Raw genomic sequence first — 17,054 nt, 5'->3', positions numbered from 1 at the left:
GCCTCAAATCATGTATAACAACATCAAAACCACGAATCACACCTCAAATCGAACTTAATGAACTTTTGAACTTCAACTTCCAAAACTCGTGCCGAAACATATCAAATCAACTCAGAATGAACTCAAATTTTGCACACAAGTACCAAATAACATAACAAAGCTATTTCAATTCCCGAAATCACAATCCGAATCCGATATCCTCAAAGTCAACTCTCGGTCATACTTATGAACTTTTCAAACCTTCAAATTTCCAACTTTCGTCAATTAGCACCGAAACCTTCTAGAAATATCCAAATGAAATTTCGGGCATACGCCCAAGTCCAAAATTATCATTCGAACCTAACGGAACCATCAAAGCTCCGACCCGGGGTCAAATATACAAAAGTCAAACTTGGTAAACTCTTCTAACTTAAAGCTTCAAACATGAAATTCATTCTTCCAAACTAATTCTGAAATACCTGAAAACCGAAACCGACGATACACATAAGTCGTAATACATCATACAGAGCTACTCATACCCTCAAACCACTGAGCGAAGTACAATTGCTCAAAACGATCGGTCGGATCGTTACATATTGCGGCGTGCAACCCGATCCACATATATAATATAATATTACTACCAACTATGGCGTATCTCCTAACGTAACGCAAGAAGGAAACTAAAACTTATAAATCCTTTAAGACAATTCAATATAGCATAATAAAGTGAAATAGAAAGCAAGTAAGGCGAATAAACAAATAAAGGCATGGGCTAAGTAAAAACATATATCTAATAACATGTTAGAGCATAGGACAAGTAAAGGCGAACAATAAATAAGGCATGAATATATGGAAACATGTAGCAAATAAAGGCATGTACAGTCAGGCCTTTCTATAACAACATCCATATATAATAACTATTTACTATAAAAGCCAAGTTTTCTCATAACCATTTTTTTATGTTATATTTTACCTCTCTCACAAATCGCCCTTACCGAGCTCTACAAGTCCAAAAATGAGAGAAAACTTGAAACCCTTTGAAATATAACACTGCTGGTCAATCCGCACTTGCTGCTAACTTAACCGTATTTGCGGTTCCGCAGGTGCGGCCAAAACCTCGCTTCTGCGATACATCAACGACTCCTAACCTTTCACTTCTACAGACACTGCTTCGCATCTGCGAACACACCTCACATCTACAGTTCCGCAAATGCGGCTTCACTTCCGCATCTGCGACTAAGATCTCACCTGACCAACTTCTGCTTCTGCGACCAGCTACCCGCATCTGCGAGCTCGCATGTGCGGAATATTCCTCGCACTTGCGCAACTTCCCAGCTCAACTCAGGACCGCTTATGCGACCCCGTGGCCGCTTCTGCGGCTCCGCACCAACGGCCAAAACCTCGCTGGTGCGGTTACACTAGAATTGAAGCCAACCGATTTTCTCCAAGTCCAAACCTCAATTCGATTTTCATCCGAAACACACCCGAAAGCCCCGGGACCCCATCCAAACATACCAACACATCCTAAAACGTAATACGAACTTAGTCGAAACCTCAAATCACATCAAACAACATAAAAAACACGAATCGCACCCTAATTCAAGCCTAACGAAACTAATGAATTTCCAACTTCTAAAATCAAAGCCGCAACCTATGAAACCAACTCCGATTGACCTCAAATTTTGCACACAAGTCATAAATAACACAACGGACCTAATCCAATTCCCGAAACCAAAATTCATACCCGGTATCAACAAAGTCTCGGTCAAACTTCTCAACCTTCCAAACCTTCAACTTTCCAACTTTCGCCAATTTAAGTCAAAACAACCTATAGACCTCCAAATCCATATTCGAATATACTCCTAAGTCCAAAATCACCATACGAAACTATCAGAATCATCAAACCTTGGGACTAAGTGTCCCAATTCATTCAGAAATATCCCCCGAACCAAACTAACTACCCCGACAAGTCACGTAACCACAGATGAACACAGAATAAGCAATAAATGAGGAAACATGACTACAATACTCAAAACGACCTACCAGGTCTTTACAGCAAAGCATGCCAGCCGCATTTGCTGACCCAAATAAAGTAAATATCTTCTCACTACAAATGCTCCTATTAAAATAAGTCTTAGAATGACAAAGTCTATGATACGCTTAAAGCATATAGACAAATCGATTTCAAATAAAATTCTTGATAAAAAAGATGAGAAAATGATCATAATAAGGAAGCAAGTGATCTAGAAGATCACATGACATAACATTTCATAATATCTTAGAAGAGGTTCAAGTACCTGAAAATATGAATGAAGAGATCTCTATGTTGTGTCTTTATGAAAAAAGGAGGTTCGAACCGAGATAAAATGTTCGTCGACTACATGTATGATAACGCTAAATATATATGATGATCTTAAGTCTGGAAAAATAATTCAAGTAGAATTGGTTTCATATGAAAGACATGTAGTTTTGGACCTCTAGTTCAAACACTTGAAAGTATAAAGTCAATGGTGTATGCAATCACTTTTATCGATTTTATATGTCTAGCATGGCATGAAAATTTGATATGCATTAAAAGTCTATTTATATAGCTTATATGACTTAACTTATATGACAATCCCGGAAGGATTTAAATCGCTTAAAGCATATACAATTCTTGGTCGTGAAGTATCACATCCTAAGTGCAATTTGTGCACATATGTATCTTGCTATAACTATAAGTATTATAATGTTATAACAAGAATTTTTACCTCTATGGAGATATTGAAAAGGCCATTCCACGACATTATATGAAGATATTACATATCTATCAAGAATGATGATTTCAAGGTGTAACATACTCATTCAAATTAATATGACTGATTTATTTATTAAATCTCTACCAACGATCTTTTGAAGATGGTGCACAAGTTTGGAATGCGAATGCTCAAAAGATGTGAATTGATTGTCTCAAGAGGGGTAGTTAATACACGTTGTACTTTTTTTTCTCTTATAAGGTTTTGTCCCACTAGATTTTTCTTGCAAGGTTTTTAACGAGGCAACCAAACGACGCATTGTTAGATATGCGTATTTTTTTCCTTCACTAGAATTTTTTTCCACTGAATTTTATTTTAATTAAGATTTTACAGTTTGTTACTTTTTGGCCAAATTGCTTTTCTCATATAAATAGAGAAGTATTTTATTCCATTATAATTCATTGCAAATCAATAAAGAACAATTTGGGCTTAGAAGAATACTTGTTATTTTGTATTGTCTTGGTCATCGAGGTTCTTAAGCAACATGAGCCAAATAAGCTTAAATCTGTAGGCCCAATGATTATAGAAAGGAAGATGGATATTTTTTTAAAAATCAATAAATTATCTTTTGTTAAATAAAATAAGTGGCCCAATACCATAAAATTTTAATATAAGCTTACCCGGCTTTAATGTCTTGCATTAGTTAGAAATTATTTTTAATAATAATATCATTTTTTCGGTCGAACAAGTAATAAATAAAAAGAAGCGCTTTGTAATTAATTTAGACGCTAGGCAATTAGTAGGTGTGCTTTAACTTCATGGAATCGGTTGCGTAACGTGATGTTTAACATTCAATAATTTAATTCAATAATGTCATACCATACTCATTAGTTTTAGTTAATTTTTAATTTAATAAATACATTGCTAAACTCGCGAATTCGTTTGCGTAGCGTGATAGTTAACTTTTAATAAATTTCAAAATTATTTTCTTCGAATGTAGTAATTTTCTCCAAAAGTAATAATGTACTAATAATCCTCGTCATGACTGCGGACTCACTTGCGTAGCGCGGTTATGTGAAAAATCAATAAAATTCATCTCGGTCATACATTCGTTTACGTGGTGTGGTTAAGACAATTTTATTCAAATCTTTTCTTTAATAATTTTAATAATTAAAAGTGGATAGGTAAAACATGAAAATCCAATAAAACACAGTTTATCCAAAATTAATTTAAACCAAGTTTAAGTCAATAAAATGACCGTGCTAGAACCACAGGACTCGGGGAATACCTTACACCTTCTCCCCGGTCAACAGAATTCCTTACTCGGACTTTATCTCTACCTTTTTTTTTTTTTTTTTTTTTGGCAATACTATCCTTTGTTTCTTTTATTTTATTGTTTTATAACACTAAATGGGAAATGTGTTGTCCTCGGCTTCTGTTTTTTTCTCCAATCTTAGAGAATAGTTTCACTAGGGTGATTTCAGGCGCCATTTCCTCTTCTCACCACTACTCACTCCTTCTAAAGAGAAACCCAAACAAAAATGGCGTCTTCCTCTTCCAAAACCCTAAAGGATCTATTCAAGCAACCTGCAGCAAAGCGGCTAAAACGGGTCTCCTCGCCATCTTCTGCTGACAACTTCATTTCCAGCGCCTTCTCATCTTCATTGTCGGATGAAGACGGCGACAACAAAGACCCCAAAGATACAATGCTCACGTCCGAGCAAAAGTCGAGAATGGAGTTCAATAAATCGCTTGCAAAGGCCAAAATGAACCTCAAACTATGCTCTGATAAAATCTCCAAGTTAAACGCAAATGGTCGTTAAATATTGCTCCTTTCACTTTTCTTGAAAATTTATATTTGGTTCCATTAAGATTGTGTATTTACTAACTTGGTCCTTAGTTTCACTTGAACTGTTTGGAAAAGCTTGTTTCACTTTCTATTTTGTGTTGTTTTTTCAGTTAGTTGGTAGATTGTGATGCATTTTCAATACCACAAAAGGTTTGAACGACCACATTTTAACTTCATCCACTATTTTACTCCTCTAGAAAAACAATTTTCAAATAAGAATCTGACATCTTTCTCAAGAAATATTGAATAAATTATATTTCCACACTGCCTATTCTGGTTATAATCATTCCAAATACTGAAGTGGACAAGCAAACTGAGTGCGAAAGAGTAGCTGATTTAAAAGTTTTTGATGTTTGGACATATATTTGTGGTACATGTTCTTCTTTCTTTAATGTTTAGATGTTCACGTTGTCAGCAGAAAGAAAAACAATCATTGAATTGGATGAATTTCAAAATTAGGACAGCAAACCAAAGCCACGAGACAGTTTAGGCTCTTGTGCTGTAGCTTTACAAAAGAAAACATATTTTGTCTGCAGTATTTGTTAACTACTCGTGAGATAAATGTACAAATTGAACATTTTCTACTTATACTTAATATTTGATTTTTCTTGTGAAAGAGCAAAGTAGGCCTTCAGTATCAAAAGTAAGATAGCTACTCGCAGACCAATTTGTTATATTCACTCTTTATTTTAAGATGTCGCTCTATTTTCTGTTTCATATCCTTTGGTTAAACTGCTTATTCCTTGCTAGTCACTGAAAAGACATCTCTTGCGCATCAATTGTTAGGTGATGTCGTAGGATATGTGAAGTTAGAGGAACTGTTGGTTGAGGAGACATGGTTGGAAGCACTGCCAGGGGAATTTCAGAAGCCCTATGCAAAGAACTTGTGTAGATTTGTTGAAAAGGAATTTAGTGGTGGTGTCCCAATTTACCCCCCACAGCATCTGATTTTTAATGCTCTTAATACTACTTCATTTGACAGGGTAAAGGCTGTCATCATTGGACAGGTATAGTTTCTAGTTTGAAGGTAGCATTCACATGTTACTAATAGTATGTTCTCAAGGAATGACAATCTGTTTACACATTGATTTGAATTGAATGCAAACTTTACAACCTTGACAGTAAACTATTACGCAGCACAATGCACATGTGATAATTGGTTTTTAGTTTCTGAAATGCAACCATCTGAAATATCAAGATGTTATTAAGTTCCTCCATTTAATGCATTCGATCATTTAAAACACCAAAGTTCTCTTAACTAAAAATAAAATACAAAAGTTGCTTTGGTTCTCTTTGCAAACCTCCATTAGCGATTTGGTTTTTATCTTCAAGAATTCGGTAGTGAAGCTACACTGATATTTGGAGATATTTTAGCCTTCTAGAAGCATTTTTCTAACTTACAGCAGCATGATCTTTTTTCAGTGTGATTTCAGGATCCGTATCATGGGCCAGGTCAGGCAATGGGCCTCTCTTTCTCGGTGCCTAGAGGTGTGAAAGTCCCTTCGAGTCTGGTGAACATATATAAAGAACTTAAGCAAGATTTGGGTTGTTCAATACCACTCCATGGAAATCTGGAACAATGGGCTTTACAGGTGCTTCTGAACTTCTTGCTGGAACTTTTCATCTACTATATGAGTATCATATTAAGTTGTTTTTTTCTACTGTGCTTTACTTATCAGTTTGTTCAGTCAAAAGCAACGAGTTGTTACCTTGACAATTTTCACTATCAGTCCTTTGGCATATTTTATACATGACGTGATATCTGAAGCAACAACAACAACAACATACCCAGTGTAATCCCACATAGTGGGTCTGGGGAGGGTAGTGTGTAGAGGTAGAGAGGCACGTGATAATTTATGAAGCATGGTCATAATTTCAACCACTATCCACTTCTGATCTATTTCACTTTAACTCACGGAAATTTATCGTTGATATTTAAGCAAAAATGTGACAACATGATATTTACTCTGTTTTGTTTACTGAACCTAATATTGCCACTGATAAATGAGATCTTTACAATTCCTGGTTATTAACTGTGTAACAATCTGCAAATGGTTTCAACTTTAACTTTCAAGATAAACTAATCAAAGATCCTTGATTTGTTCTGTATCAAGACCTCATTATTTTTTAAGAGTTGGGGCCAACTATCGAGTGTATGGTGATACTGTAGTTTCTTTACATGATAGTGCAATAATGGTGGATCTTATCTCGAAGTTGATATTTATGTAAGCTTATTTGATAGAATGACATAACAATTTGATAAGTAGTTTAAAATTTGAATTGTGAGTTTTAGTAAACTAAGACAATACAAGACATGGTACACCCTGGCTTTACAAAGACTGGTGGCATATTCAGTGCTAAACTGTCACACAAAGACGTATATCATAGAAATTCTCAACTTACACCACTCCCCCGTAGCTCTGGTATTAGGAAGAGATGTTCCGGGCTTCCGGCTTACTTGCATACTTGAAAGCATGCTTGCTTTTTGTTATAGTAACAAGGTTTTTATTTAGAGCATACTTAGCCTAGATTAGTACTTAGTTAAAGCAGGAAATTTGAGTTGTTCATGATTCAATATTAAGTTTCTGTAAAATGAAACTGATGCTTCCTGCCTGTTTATTCATATCAGCAGCAATAACTTTATAAACCACTTTCATAGCCTTTTATGGCCCCCCAAAAAAAAAAACTGATGTTTCCACACTTTTATAGCCTTCCATTTTTTTCTTCCTTTAAGTAATTGTCTGACATACACCACGTTGCTTTATAGGGTGTTCTGCTTCTTAATGCTGTTCTTACAGGTAAAACTTCCACCTCTTCAATGGTTTTTATATATTGGTCTGCACGCATTCCTTTTGGATTCTTTTCTTCTCATTGCTTTTTGAGACTATATTATATGGCTATTGCGCCACAAATGTACTTGAGAATGATTAATTTCAAATGAAGTAAAAGAAAAGATATTAACTGAAGTAATATCTCTGTATTTCTCTCCGTCTCTTCTCTCTACATAAATCAGTTAGGGGTGATCATAAGATCTGAGAATTCGATTTGGGAAAAAATGAGAAAGTCATCGTAAAGTAGGTAGAAGAGTGATTCAAAACTACTTTCAACATAAATTTAGATGTTTGTACTAGGTTGAAACTTGAAACATCTGTGCCTACTGTATCAAGGTATCTCCTGTGATACGAAATTCGTTGTATTTTATAATCTTATTGTTAGACTATCTGTCATATTTCAGGCTTTATTTATGCTTAATTTTATTTCCTTCTTTTTACATTGCATGCACATGACTGAAACATAAAGATTTACAGACGTGAAACCTATGATAACGAATTTGCATTCATATTGTCATGAATTGCTTTCTATCTTGTCCCATGATGCGTTGGCGGTGCTCCATAATACGGTTGAAAGTCTTTCAATTCCTTGTACTATGGGGCGCCTTGGTCTTAGCTGCACCAACTTACAAGCACTCTTGTGCCTTCGGCCCACTTATTAGTGGCCGCCCATGTGCATGCCACAAACAAAGCCTGTCGTACGCCTTCAACGACCAACTATCAATATTTAATGCAAGGACGCCCACAAGCAAGAGAACAAAAAGTGGCAGGGCCCTGCTTCGCTTAAAGCGTGAATCGTGAAATGAAGCGCTCCACAATTTTAAAGAAAAAAAACAAAATAAACCTTGCACAAAGACGATATATATAAGCAAATGTTTAATTAAAAGACTAAATAATAGACAACACAAAATCCTACAAAGGACAAACAAAATCAAAACTAAAGTATAAAATGGATTGGCATCCTATTTTTTTTACAAGATTGTCAAAATCTCTAAGTCCATATCATCATTATATTGCTCATCATCTTCTTCGTTTTCATCTTCATTTTCATCAATTAGGGATAGAATTGTAGCTACGTCTTTTCCCCTCCTATGTAAGCTTGAAGTACTCCCCTTAAACCATAAATGTTCTCCTCAACTCCGCTTGCCTCTGCAACATCATCACCCCAAGTGAAGTTAGAATCTCCTTCAAATACGTCTGCATGATTTTCAGAGACTCCAGTTAGCTCTTCATTAGTCTTATCACTATTGTCCAAACAAATTGGATCAATTCATTGCGAGCGTCGTAACAACGCCTCAATGTTCCATTGTATTTAGTGAACACTAGATCATGAGACGCTTTACGGTTAGTCTAGTTCTCTTCGTAGTATGAATCTGCGAATAAGTTATGGCAAATAATTAGTAAGAGTTAGGACAATTGAGATATAATTTAGTTATTCGATATACTAAATCGTTCTTCTTACATATTCAAACATGCTCTAATTTCTTTCACATCCAGATGAGCTACAAGTTAGACATGGAACTTTGACGACAAATTTTTTTAACTCTGGATTGTTAGAACCATATTTCTTTCTTAGTTCAACTGTTGAAGTAGAACAAATATTCAAAAGTTAATAAATATAAAGAAATAACTTAAAATTTAAAGCTATAAAGAAACATAGAAGCACTCACTCACTTGGTGGCCTCTTCTTTCTTTGTCTAACATTCATTAGATATCCAAAAAGTCCCTCAGCATTCTTGTAAGTACTAATCTGCTCCGTTATCTTATGTTGCTCATATTCATCAATACCAACTTACCAATAAAATCGTAGAATCACTTTCATTCTTCTGAATTTAGTAAATCCTTCTCACAATTGTCATAAAAGAGTTTCAAGTTCAAAACATACCCAGTTGCATGCATAGGCCGATGAAGTTGACCCGACCTCTTATATCAATGATTTTAAAGACCTATATTTCTTTTCTTCACTAAATGACGCTTGAATAACCGCCTTAGCCCTATCCATTACTTCATAAAGGTAGCTCATTGATGGTTTTTGCTCCCATCCACCAATCAAAGTACTTTAAACCAAGGGCCACCAATTTTTAAGCATGAATTATTCCAAAAGGTAGGAGAAACAATAATGTTTCCAGCTTCTTTCCCTCCAGCTTTCTTTCCAAATGCACTAGTTGTGTATTTTGATGAAGTGAACGACTTTCTCATAATGTTCTTTTGCAAGTGTATCCTACGCAAGCCGCAAGGTCAAGAAAGCTGTAGCAAAACTTATCTTGGTAGGTATCAAACCTTTTTATTGCGTGAATCTCCTTATTACATTCAATAATAAAAGCCTTTGACTAATGTAAGAATGCACCCTAACTGCCTGAACACAAATTGTAATGGAGGGTCTTTCCTTGAAAATATCACAGGACATCAAACTATACAATGAGCTACATACTGAGTCCAATAAAGGTGTGGGTACACCCCCTTCAATTGTTACCCGTTTTAACATTTTCACTAGCATCGTCCATAACAACTTGAACAACCTTAGTTGGTCCAATGTTCTCTATAGTTTTCCCAAACAAGGAGAATATTTTGATGGAATTAGTAGAAGAGTCGCTAGCATAAATGGATTCAAGAAACAAACTTCCTTTTGGAGAATAAATTGATGAAATTAGAGGCCCTTATCTAATTAAAGAGGCGGAAGAGACAAAAACATTGTGGAGGATCATAAAGTAGAATGGAACAAGTATGGATGTTCCATTATGATGTATCAAGAAATGAAAAAATGATCATCAATGTGTTGGTGAATTCTCTGAAGGAAGCTTGTTTCTTGAATCCGTTCATACTAGCGACTCATCTACTGATTCCATCAAAATGTTCTCCTTGCTTGAGTGCTATAGAAAAAATTAGAGCAGATAAGGTTGTTCAAGTTGTTACGGACAATGTTAGTGAAAATATTAAAGCGAGTGATGAGTTGAAGGGAGTGTATCCGCACCTTGGACTCCATGTGCAGCTCATTGTATAAATTTGATGTTCGGTGGCATTTTCAAAGAAAGACCCTTCACTACAATTTTTGCTTAGGCAGTTACGGTGCGTTCTTAAGTTAGTAAAAGACTTTTATTATTGAATATGATGAGGAGATTCACACAACAAGAAAGTTTCGTGATACTTGCCAAGACAAGATTTGCTATTGCTTTCTTTACCTTGCATAGAATGCACTTGCAAAAGAACAAATTGAGAAGGTTGTTCACTTCATAAGAATACACTACTAGTAGATCTGGAAAGAAACTGCAAACATTAATGTTTCTCCTACCTTTTGGAATAATGTTGTTCAGGCTTTGAAAATCGATAGTCCTTTGATTAAAGTACTTCGTTTGGTGGATGGGGAGAAAAAACTACCAATTGACTACCTTTATGAAGCTATCTATAGGGCTAAGTAGGCTATTCTAGCATCATTTAATGACGACCAAAAATAGAAAAGTCTTTGAGACCATCGATAAAAGGTGGTCAGATCAACTTCATCGACCTTTGCATGCAGCTAGGTATGTGTTGAAGCCGAGACTCTTTTATGATATGAGAAGGATTTACTAGATGTATACGTGTGAAAGGGATTGTATAATTGTATTGGTAATTGGTCGCTAATGAAAATGAGCAACATAGGATAATAGAGTTAGCTAGTACTAGACTAACCCTAAAGTGTCTCAATGATCTAGTGTTCATTAAACACAATAGAAAATTGAGGCATCTGTACGACGCTCGCGATGTAATTGATCCAATTTTTTTGGACAATATTGATGAGGCTAATAAATGACTAATTGGAGTCTCAAAAAATCATGAAGAAGTATTTGATGGAGATTCTAATTTCACTTGGGATGATGTTGCGGAGGCAAGTGGAGTTGAGGAGAACATTATGGTTTAAGGGGGAGTACTTCAAACTTACATAGAAGGGAAAACGAAGTAGCTATAAGTATATCCCCTGATTGATGAAGATGATGTGCAATACAATGATGGTGATGGAATTAGAGATATTGACAATCTTGTAGAATTATATGTTGATCCATTTGTCTTTTAGTTTTGATTTTGCTTGTCCTATGGAGGATTTTGCCCAATCTACTTTGTAGTTTTTAAATTGAACAACATTTGCTTATATATATATATATAGTGTCTCTTTGCGAGGTTTATTTTGGTCCTTTTTAAAAAATTGTGCTTCACTTCAATGAAGCGAGCACTTCGCTTCACGCTTTAAGCGAAGCAAGGACTTGTCGCCTTTTTGCGCTCTCAAAATCACTGGTAATGAGATAGGTTTCTATTTGTACATGGATACAGATGCTTGATATTATATGGACAAAACATTTGGACACTTACACCAGAGTTTGCTGTTCCAAAAAAAAAATTAAAAAAAAAGAAGGAAAATCTTGCATCATAGTTTGATTTCCAATCCAATTTTTCAACATTTTACATAGACAATATTTGTCTCTTTTGTTTTCCAATCTGATGTGGTTGTTATATCTACCTTAATTCACAAGTTAATGCTGTCATCTACATTTTGATCTTTTTAAAAATTAAGATTTCTGACACGTATTTCAGAAAGGAGAACTCCCTTTTTTTCTCCTTCTCATTTGCTCTTGAATGCTTTATCATGTTATTATTATTTCTTTTGATCGGTATAGTTATCAATGCTTCTTTTCCATGGCTCCTCACTGTTGTTTCTGGCTGTTTTCTTTTCATTACTGTTGTGCTTATGTTTCAATGAGCCGAGGGTCTATTGGAAGCAATCTCTCTATCTCCACGAGGTAGGGTGCGGTCTGCGTACACACTACCCTCCGCAGGCCCCACTATGTGGGATGGATTACACTGGGCATTTTGTTGTTGTTGTTTGTTGGTAAAGAGTAGCATTTTATATATTCTAAAACCAGCAAGAAGTTGCTGGATTTATGCTTTATCACGTTATTTGCTTTTCTTTTTAAGTGGAGAGATGTAGTGATACTGCTTCTTGTCTTCTACTAATCACTAGCAATTTGAGCCTTTTCTTTTTCCTGATATACTTTCAGTTAGGCATCACCAGGCAAATTCTCATGCAAATAAAGGCTGGGAGCAATTTACAGATGCTGTCATCAAAATAATTTCTCAGAAGAAAGAAGGAGTTGTTTTCATTCTGTGGGGAAACTATGCCCAAGCAAAAGCCAGGTAGTTCATCACAAGCTTGCTAATACTCTATTAAGTATGTTAAAAATCTGATCGAAAATCCCTACTTTGTAATAGTTGGTCTCAAGACGACTTAGTTTTTTTATGGGCATCACTTGTAATCTTTGCCTTTGATGGAATTATATCTGCAACTTTAGATGTTCAGTGTGTTCAGTACAAGGATAGGGAAATGATCTGTAAACATTTTTGAATGTCCAGTAGTGGATTTCAGGTTAAATTTTAAAATTTCCTGTGAATAAATCTCTTTGCTTTGCTTCCATCTTCAGCATCTTGCTGGTACTTGAGGAGAGCCATTTGATTTAACTATTAGCATCTAGTTTAACTAAATTTTATGTGCATTGATTCTTAACTGGTGGACCTTGAAGGGTTGAAGAGAAGTAGAAGTAGAGCATGTATTTATCATTTGCTTTCAGAAGTTTTATGACTGAAATTCTTCACTCAAGCTTAGATCTCCAAATCTTAAAATTATCCACTGCCAAGGATTTTGTTTATAAGTTTTCCGTTAATTCTTCAGTGTCATCACAGTGGTTGCACCTTGTGTCAAACTTGTTATATATCCCTAAAGTGATGGCATCTTGAATATTTCACTGAATATTGCTTCTTCTCATCAGTCTTACTCAAATTCGCATTTTTCGATTAAACTTAGAATGCCATCATCCAAATCAGTGCTCTTATTGAAGGGTGCACAAGGAACTCTATAGAGAACGTGCACCAGAATATCATACGAACTGGTGCTCTTTTTGTTCAGGTCATACTTTTTGAAGAGAAAAACATATTGCACTTGTATAGTTTCTTCTAACCTGCTCGAAATTTCAGAAAAAATAGCTGGTCATTCTTATCCCCCAAACCCCACTTGTGGATTACACTGGGCTTGTTGTAGTTCTTATCCTACTTGATTTGCAACAATTTTGTTATGTTATGTTTTTTCTTTTTTTAGGAGAAACAGTTACACCATCAACAACGGATTAGTAGACCTATTTCACTCCCTATAATGCTTTCTGATTTTTCCTTTCCTTGTCTTAGAAATAACATGCTGCAGATTACCTGCAGCTAGTTGAGGTGACACCCCATTGAGTTATCCCTGGTACAACTTTAGATGTTAGGTATTATTTTCCATTTTTATTCTGAAAAGGTTAAAGTTTATGATTCAGGTAATTGATTTGGATGTCTAATGAAGATTTCTCAAAATGTTTTTTTGTTTCTATCAAAAGCTCAAATTTAAATTTAGAAGCACTGGAATGGAATTGGGCTGTTCGTTTCTACTTTCTTGAAATTGATTGGAAATTCTGCTGATGAGGTTCAAATGGGAAGTCAGGAACCATTCCTTTTCCCTCCTAATTAATCATTTTCAAACCTTTTTACAGGTTAGTTGATGAAACAAGGCACCATGTTCTCAAATCAGCACACCCTTCTGGTTTGTCTGCAAACAGAGGCTTCTTTGGATGTCGGTGTGTTTCCTTGACAATAGAAACTCTTTTCAACTGAAATTTCTCTAAGCATTTAATGCTTTTTGTAGATCCGAGTGCTGTAATCATGTTATATCAGTTTACTTGTTACTGTTGCATTAAATATTTATTTTCTAAACATTCCTCATTATGTAATAAAAAATATGCTCATGGAAGGAGGAGGGACGACAACATGAATGATGCATAAGAGCAACCAATCTGCCTTTTTATTTGTTTCAAGAGCCTGGTTTCCGCTGAAATCACAATTTCTTCTCTCCCACCCACAAAAAAGACAAAGGGAATTTATATCACGGTGATCAGTCAAAAAATAGGTTATTTTCTTCGTCATCCATGAATGTGTCTGCATTATGATTGCCTTCTCCTGTCTCCTCTCCTTCTGATTTATTCTTTATTTGTTGTGTAAGAAAAAGAACAAATTATGGATCAGCTTATTGTCAGAATCTTGCTCTGTAAAATGATATGATTTTTTTTGCTCTTGTTTGCATGGGGCAGGCAGCTCACATGATGCCTAGAAATAGTAATGTGATTGGATGAATTTCTTTTGCTAGAGTGCAGTTGCATATGGTAGTCACAGTGGCCAATATCCAGCCATTACTCATTACTTGATGAGATGCCATCTTCTAACATGAGATTTCTGCGGTTTTTCTGTAATGACATGCTTTAACGTTGCCAAGCGTGCCTTAGTTTTCTTTAATTGTGGTAACTAGAGTATGGATAATTTCCTCTGCTCCCCCCCCCCCCCCCTCTTTTTTCCTTTTCAGCTGTTCATTTCGCAGATATGAAATATATCCAGATGTGCCTTGGAGCCTGGAGATGGTCTTGATGTGGCATGTTTAGTTCTCTGCTTACATTATGAAGTTTCGTGCTTAAATTGAATAGAAGCTAATATCAAACTATTTTTCATGCCTCCTATGGTAATTACTTCTGCAGGCATTTTTCACAGACAAACCAACTTTTGGAGAAGATGGGAATACCTCGCATTGAATGGCAACTATAAGCTGCTATGCAACCATCATTTTCGGAATGCTACTGGGCCACTAAGAAGGATTCTTCTAGGTATGTGTAAGTCATTGCTTGACCAGAACATCAAAGAATAATTATTGTATGATATCGCCATGTATATAGTAGCTATGGCTGGTAACTTTGTTCACGATCCACCTTTTGGCATTGGATAAATTCTTGAAAACTGCAGCCTTGTAGCTCTTTAATGTAGTTGATTACTCTTTTTTTTTTTGGGTTTTTTTGGGGGGGGGGGGGGTGAAGTAGCCTACTTCTCTCATAATCAGCTTTCATTTAGTGCATGCTTTTGGTTGGCAACTGTTCAGCAATCTATTCAGAGAATGATGATCTTGTGTCTTTTCCTGAAAAATGATCATGTGAAGTGGAATAACGATTTTGCAATACTTCCAGGATGTATCTAATAACACGGGGAATGATTGTTGAAGGTAGGGTTGCTTCCATTTTTGTGAAGGTTGATCCTTAAGTTGAACAAATTATGCTTTATTGATTATGCTCCGTGTGGTTTAACACTGATCTGCACGAGTCATTTTCAACATAAGTTCAACACTGAGATCAAGGAAAATAGAGTGAATGTTCAGAATCTTGTTCTTAGATATAGTGATGAAATCTTTTTGAGGTTTCTGGACTTGAATTGATGAAAGTTTTCAAAGGTTTCTTTCTATTGTATCTGCTGCCTTATTAGGCTACTAAAACTTGCTGACTAGCACGCATAATTCATTGCTGCATCCTCCTTTCCAGTATGCTTAGGTGTTGGGTGTTGGGTGAGCTTGTCTTGGGGTGTAGCTAGCTAGATTGGTGACTCACCTCCCAACATGTCACGACGTAAAATCTCAATCACTGGGTCGTGATGACGCCTAACATTTGCTTGCTAGGCAAGCCAATATTAGCACAATAATTAAGCAGCTTAACAATTTAAAAATATAATAATAAGAAATTAAGATTGAAATATCCTGAATTGTGTAATAAATCTGTTGCGCGGTAGTAGGCAGTTCAAGGAACTGAAACTAAGACAGGAAACTTCCCTTCCGAAACTATCGCTGTCTAATACTATTCCCAGTGACGGAAACTGGTGTCACAAGTACATGAGCAACTAGAATACTACATATAAGGTTTGAAATGAAATACAAAATTGTCCGATACAAAGTAAACATCAATAAAGATAGGAAGGAGACTTCAGGGTCTGCGAACATCGTGCAACACAACCTCAAGTCTCCTGGAAGGAAGAGTCCGAGCAATCCTTGCTGAACGGCACTGGGACCAATACTGGGATTTGCACAAGAAGTGTAGAAGTATAGTATGAGTACAATCGACTCCATGTGCTTCGTAAGTGTCGAACCTAACCTCGGCGAGGTAGTGACGAGGTTATGACAAGACATTCACTAAAAACCTGTACAAGTAATTGTGATGCCCGATAGGTCATTTTGAGTTTTAGCCCTTATTTTCGTGTTTCGAGACCTTGATTAGTTTCGTTTAGTATTTCTCGATTTGCGTGCGCAGTCCGTGTCTTTTTCCGAAAAGTTTTTATGTGAAAAATTGAAGAAAATATGAATTTTAGCTTTTAAAAATGACTTGAGTTGACTACGGTCAACATTGTATGTATTTTGACGATTCCTATGGATTCGTATTGTGATTTTGGACTTGGGCTTATGCCCGTAATTAAATTCGGAAGTACCTAACTTGATTTGACTTGATTTGTTGAAAACTAGTAATTTGAAGGTTTAAAGATTTCTTAGGTTTGATCGTGATTTATTGCTACCTGGTTTGGATTTCGGTTCTGGAACTTGGTATAAGTTCATTTTACTATTTAAAACTTGTCTGCAAAATTTGGTGCAAAACGGAGTTGATTTGATAGGATTCGAACGCTCGGTTGTGAATTTGGAAGTTCTCGAATTTCTTTAAAATTTTTAATGCATTTTGATGTCCGATTCGTAGTTCTGGGTATTATTTTGGTGTTTTGATCGCGCGAGCGAGTCCGTATAATGTTGTTACACTT

The 17,054-nt window shown here is 35.8% G+C and overlaps 1 protein-coding gene across 2 annotated transcripts; it reads left to right on the top strand.

Annotated features, from left to right (window-relative positions):
* The first annotated feature begins 4,137 nt into the window (after positions 1-4,137).
* Positions 4,138-15,712, top strand: LOC107775877 (uracil-DNA glycosylase, mitochondrial). 2 transcript variants are annotated; one of them, XR_001645832.2, is made up of 8 exons: positions 4,138-4,529; positions 5,350-5,570; positions 5,997-6,155; positions 7,331-7,361; positions 12,422-12,557; positions 13,940-14,023; positions 14,972-15,097; positions 15,452-15,712. XR_001645832.2 is itself a non-coding variant. In XM_016595676.2 (7 exons), exons 1-7 carry the CDS (start codon positions 4,256-4,258, stop codon positions 15,036-15,038), a joined length of 972 nt encoding a protein of 323 aa, XP_016451162.1. In that variant the 5' UTR covers positions 4,139-4,255; the 3' UTR covers positions 15,039-15,358. The 2 variants fall into 2 exon arrangements, 1 of the variants encoding a protein (XP_016451162.1); XM_016595676.2 differs by lacking the exon at positions 15,452-15,712 and having other exon boundaries at positions 4,139-4,529; positions 14,972-15,358.
* Positions 15,713-17,054: the final 1,342 nt, after the last annotated feature.

The sequence above is a fragment of the Nicotiana tabacum genome, chromosome 12, assembly GCF_000715075.1.
Source record: "Nicotiana tabacum cultivar K326 chromosome 12, ASM71507v2, whole genome shotgun sequence".
Classification (NCBI taxonomy): Eukaryota; Viridiplantae; Streptophyta; class Magnoliopsida; order Solanales; family Solanaceae; genus Nicotiana; species Nicotiana tabacum.
This window is presented reverse-complemented; position numbering and strand designations above follow the sequence as displayed.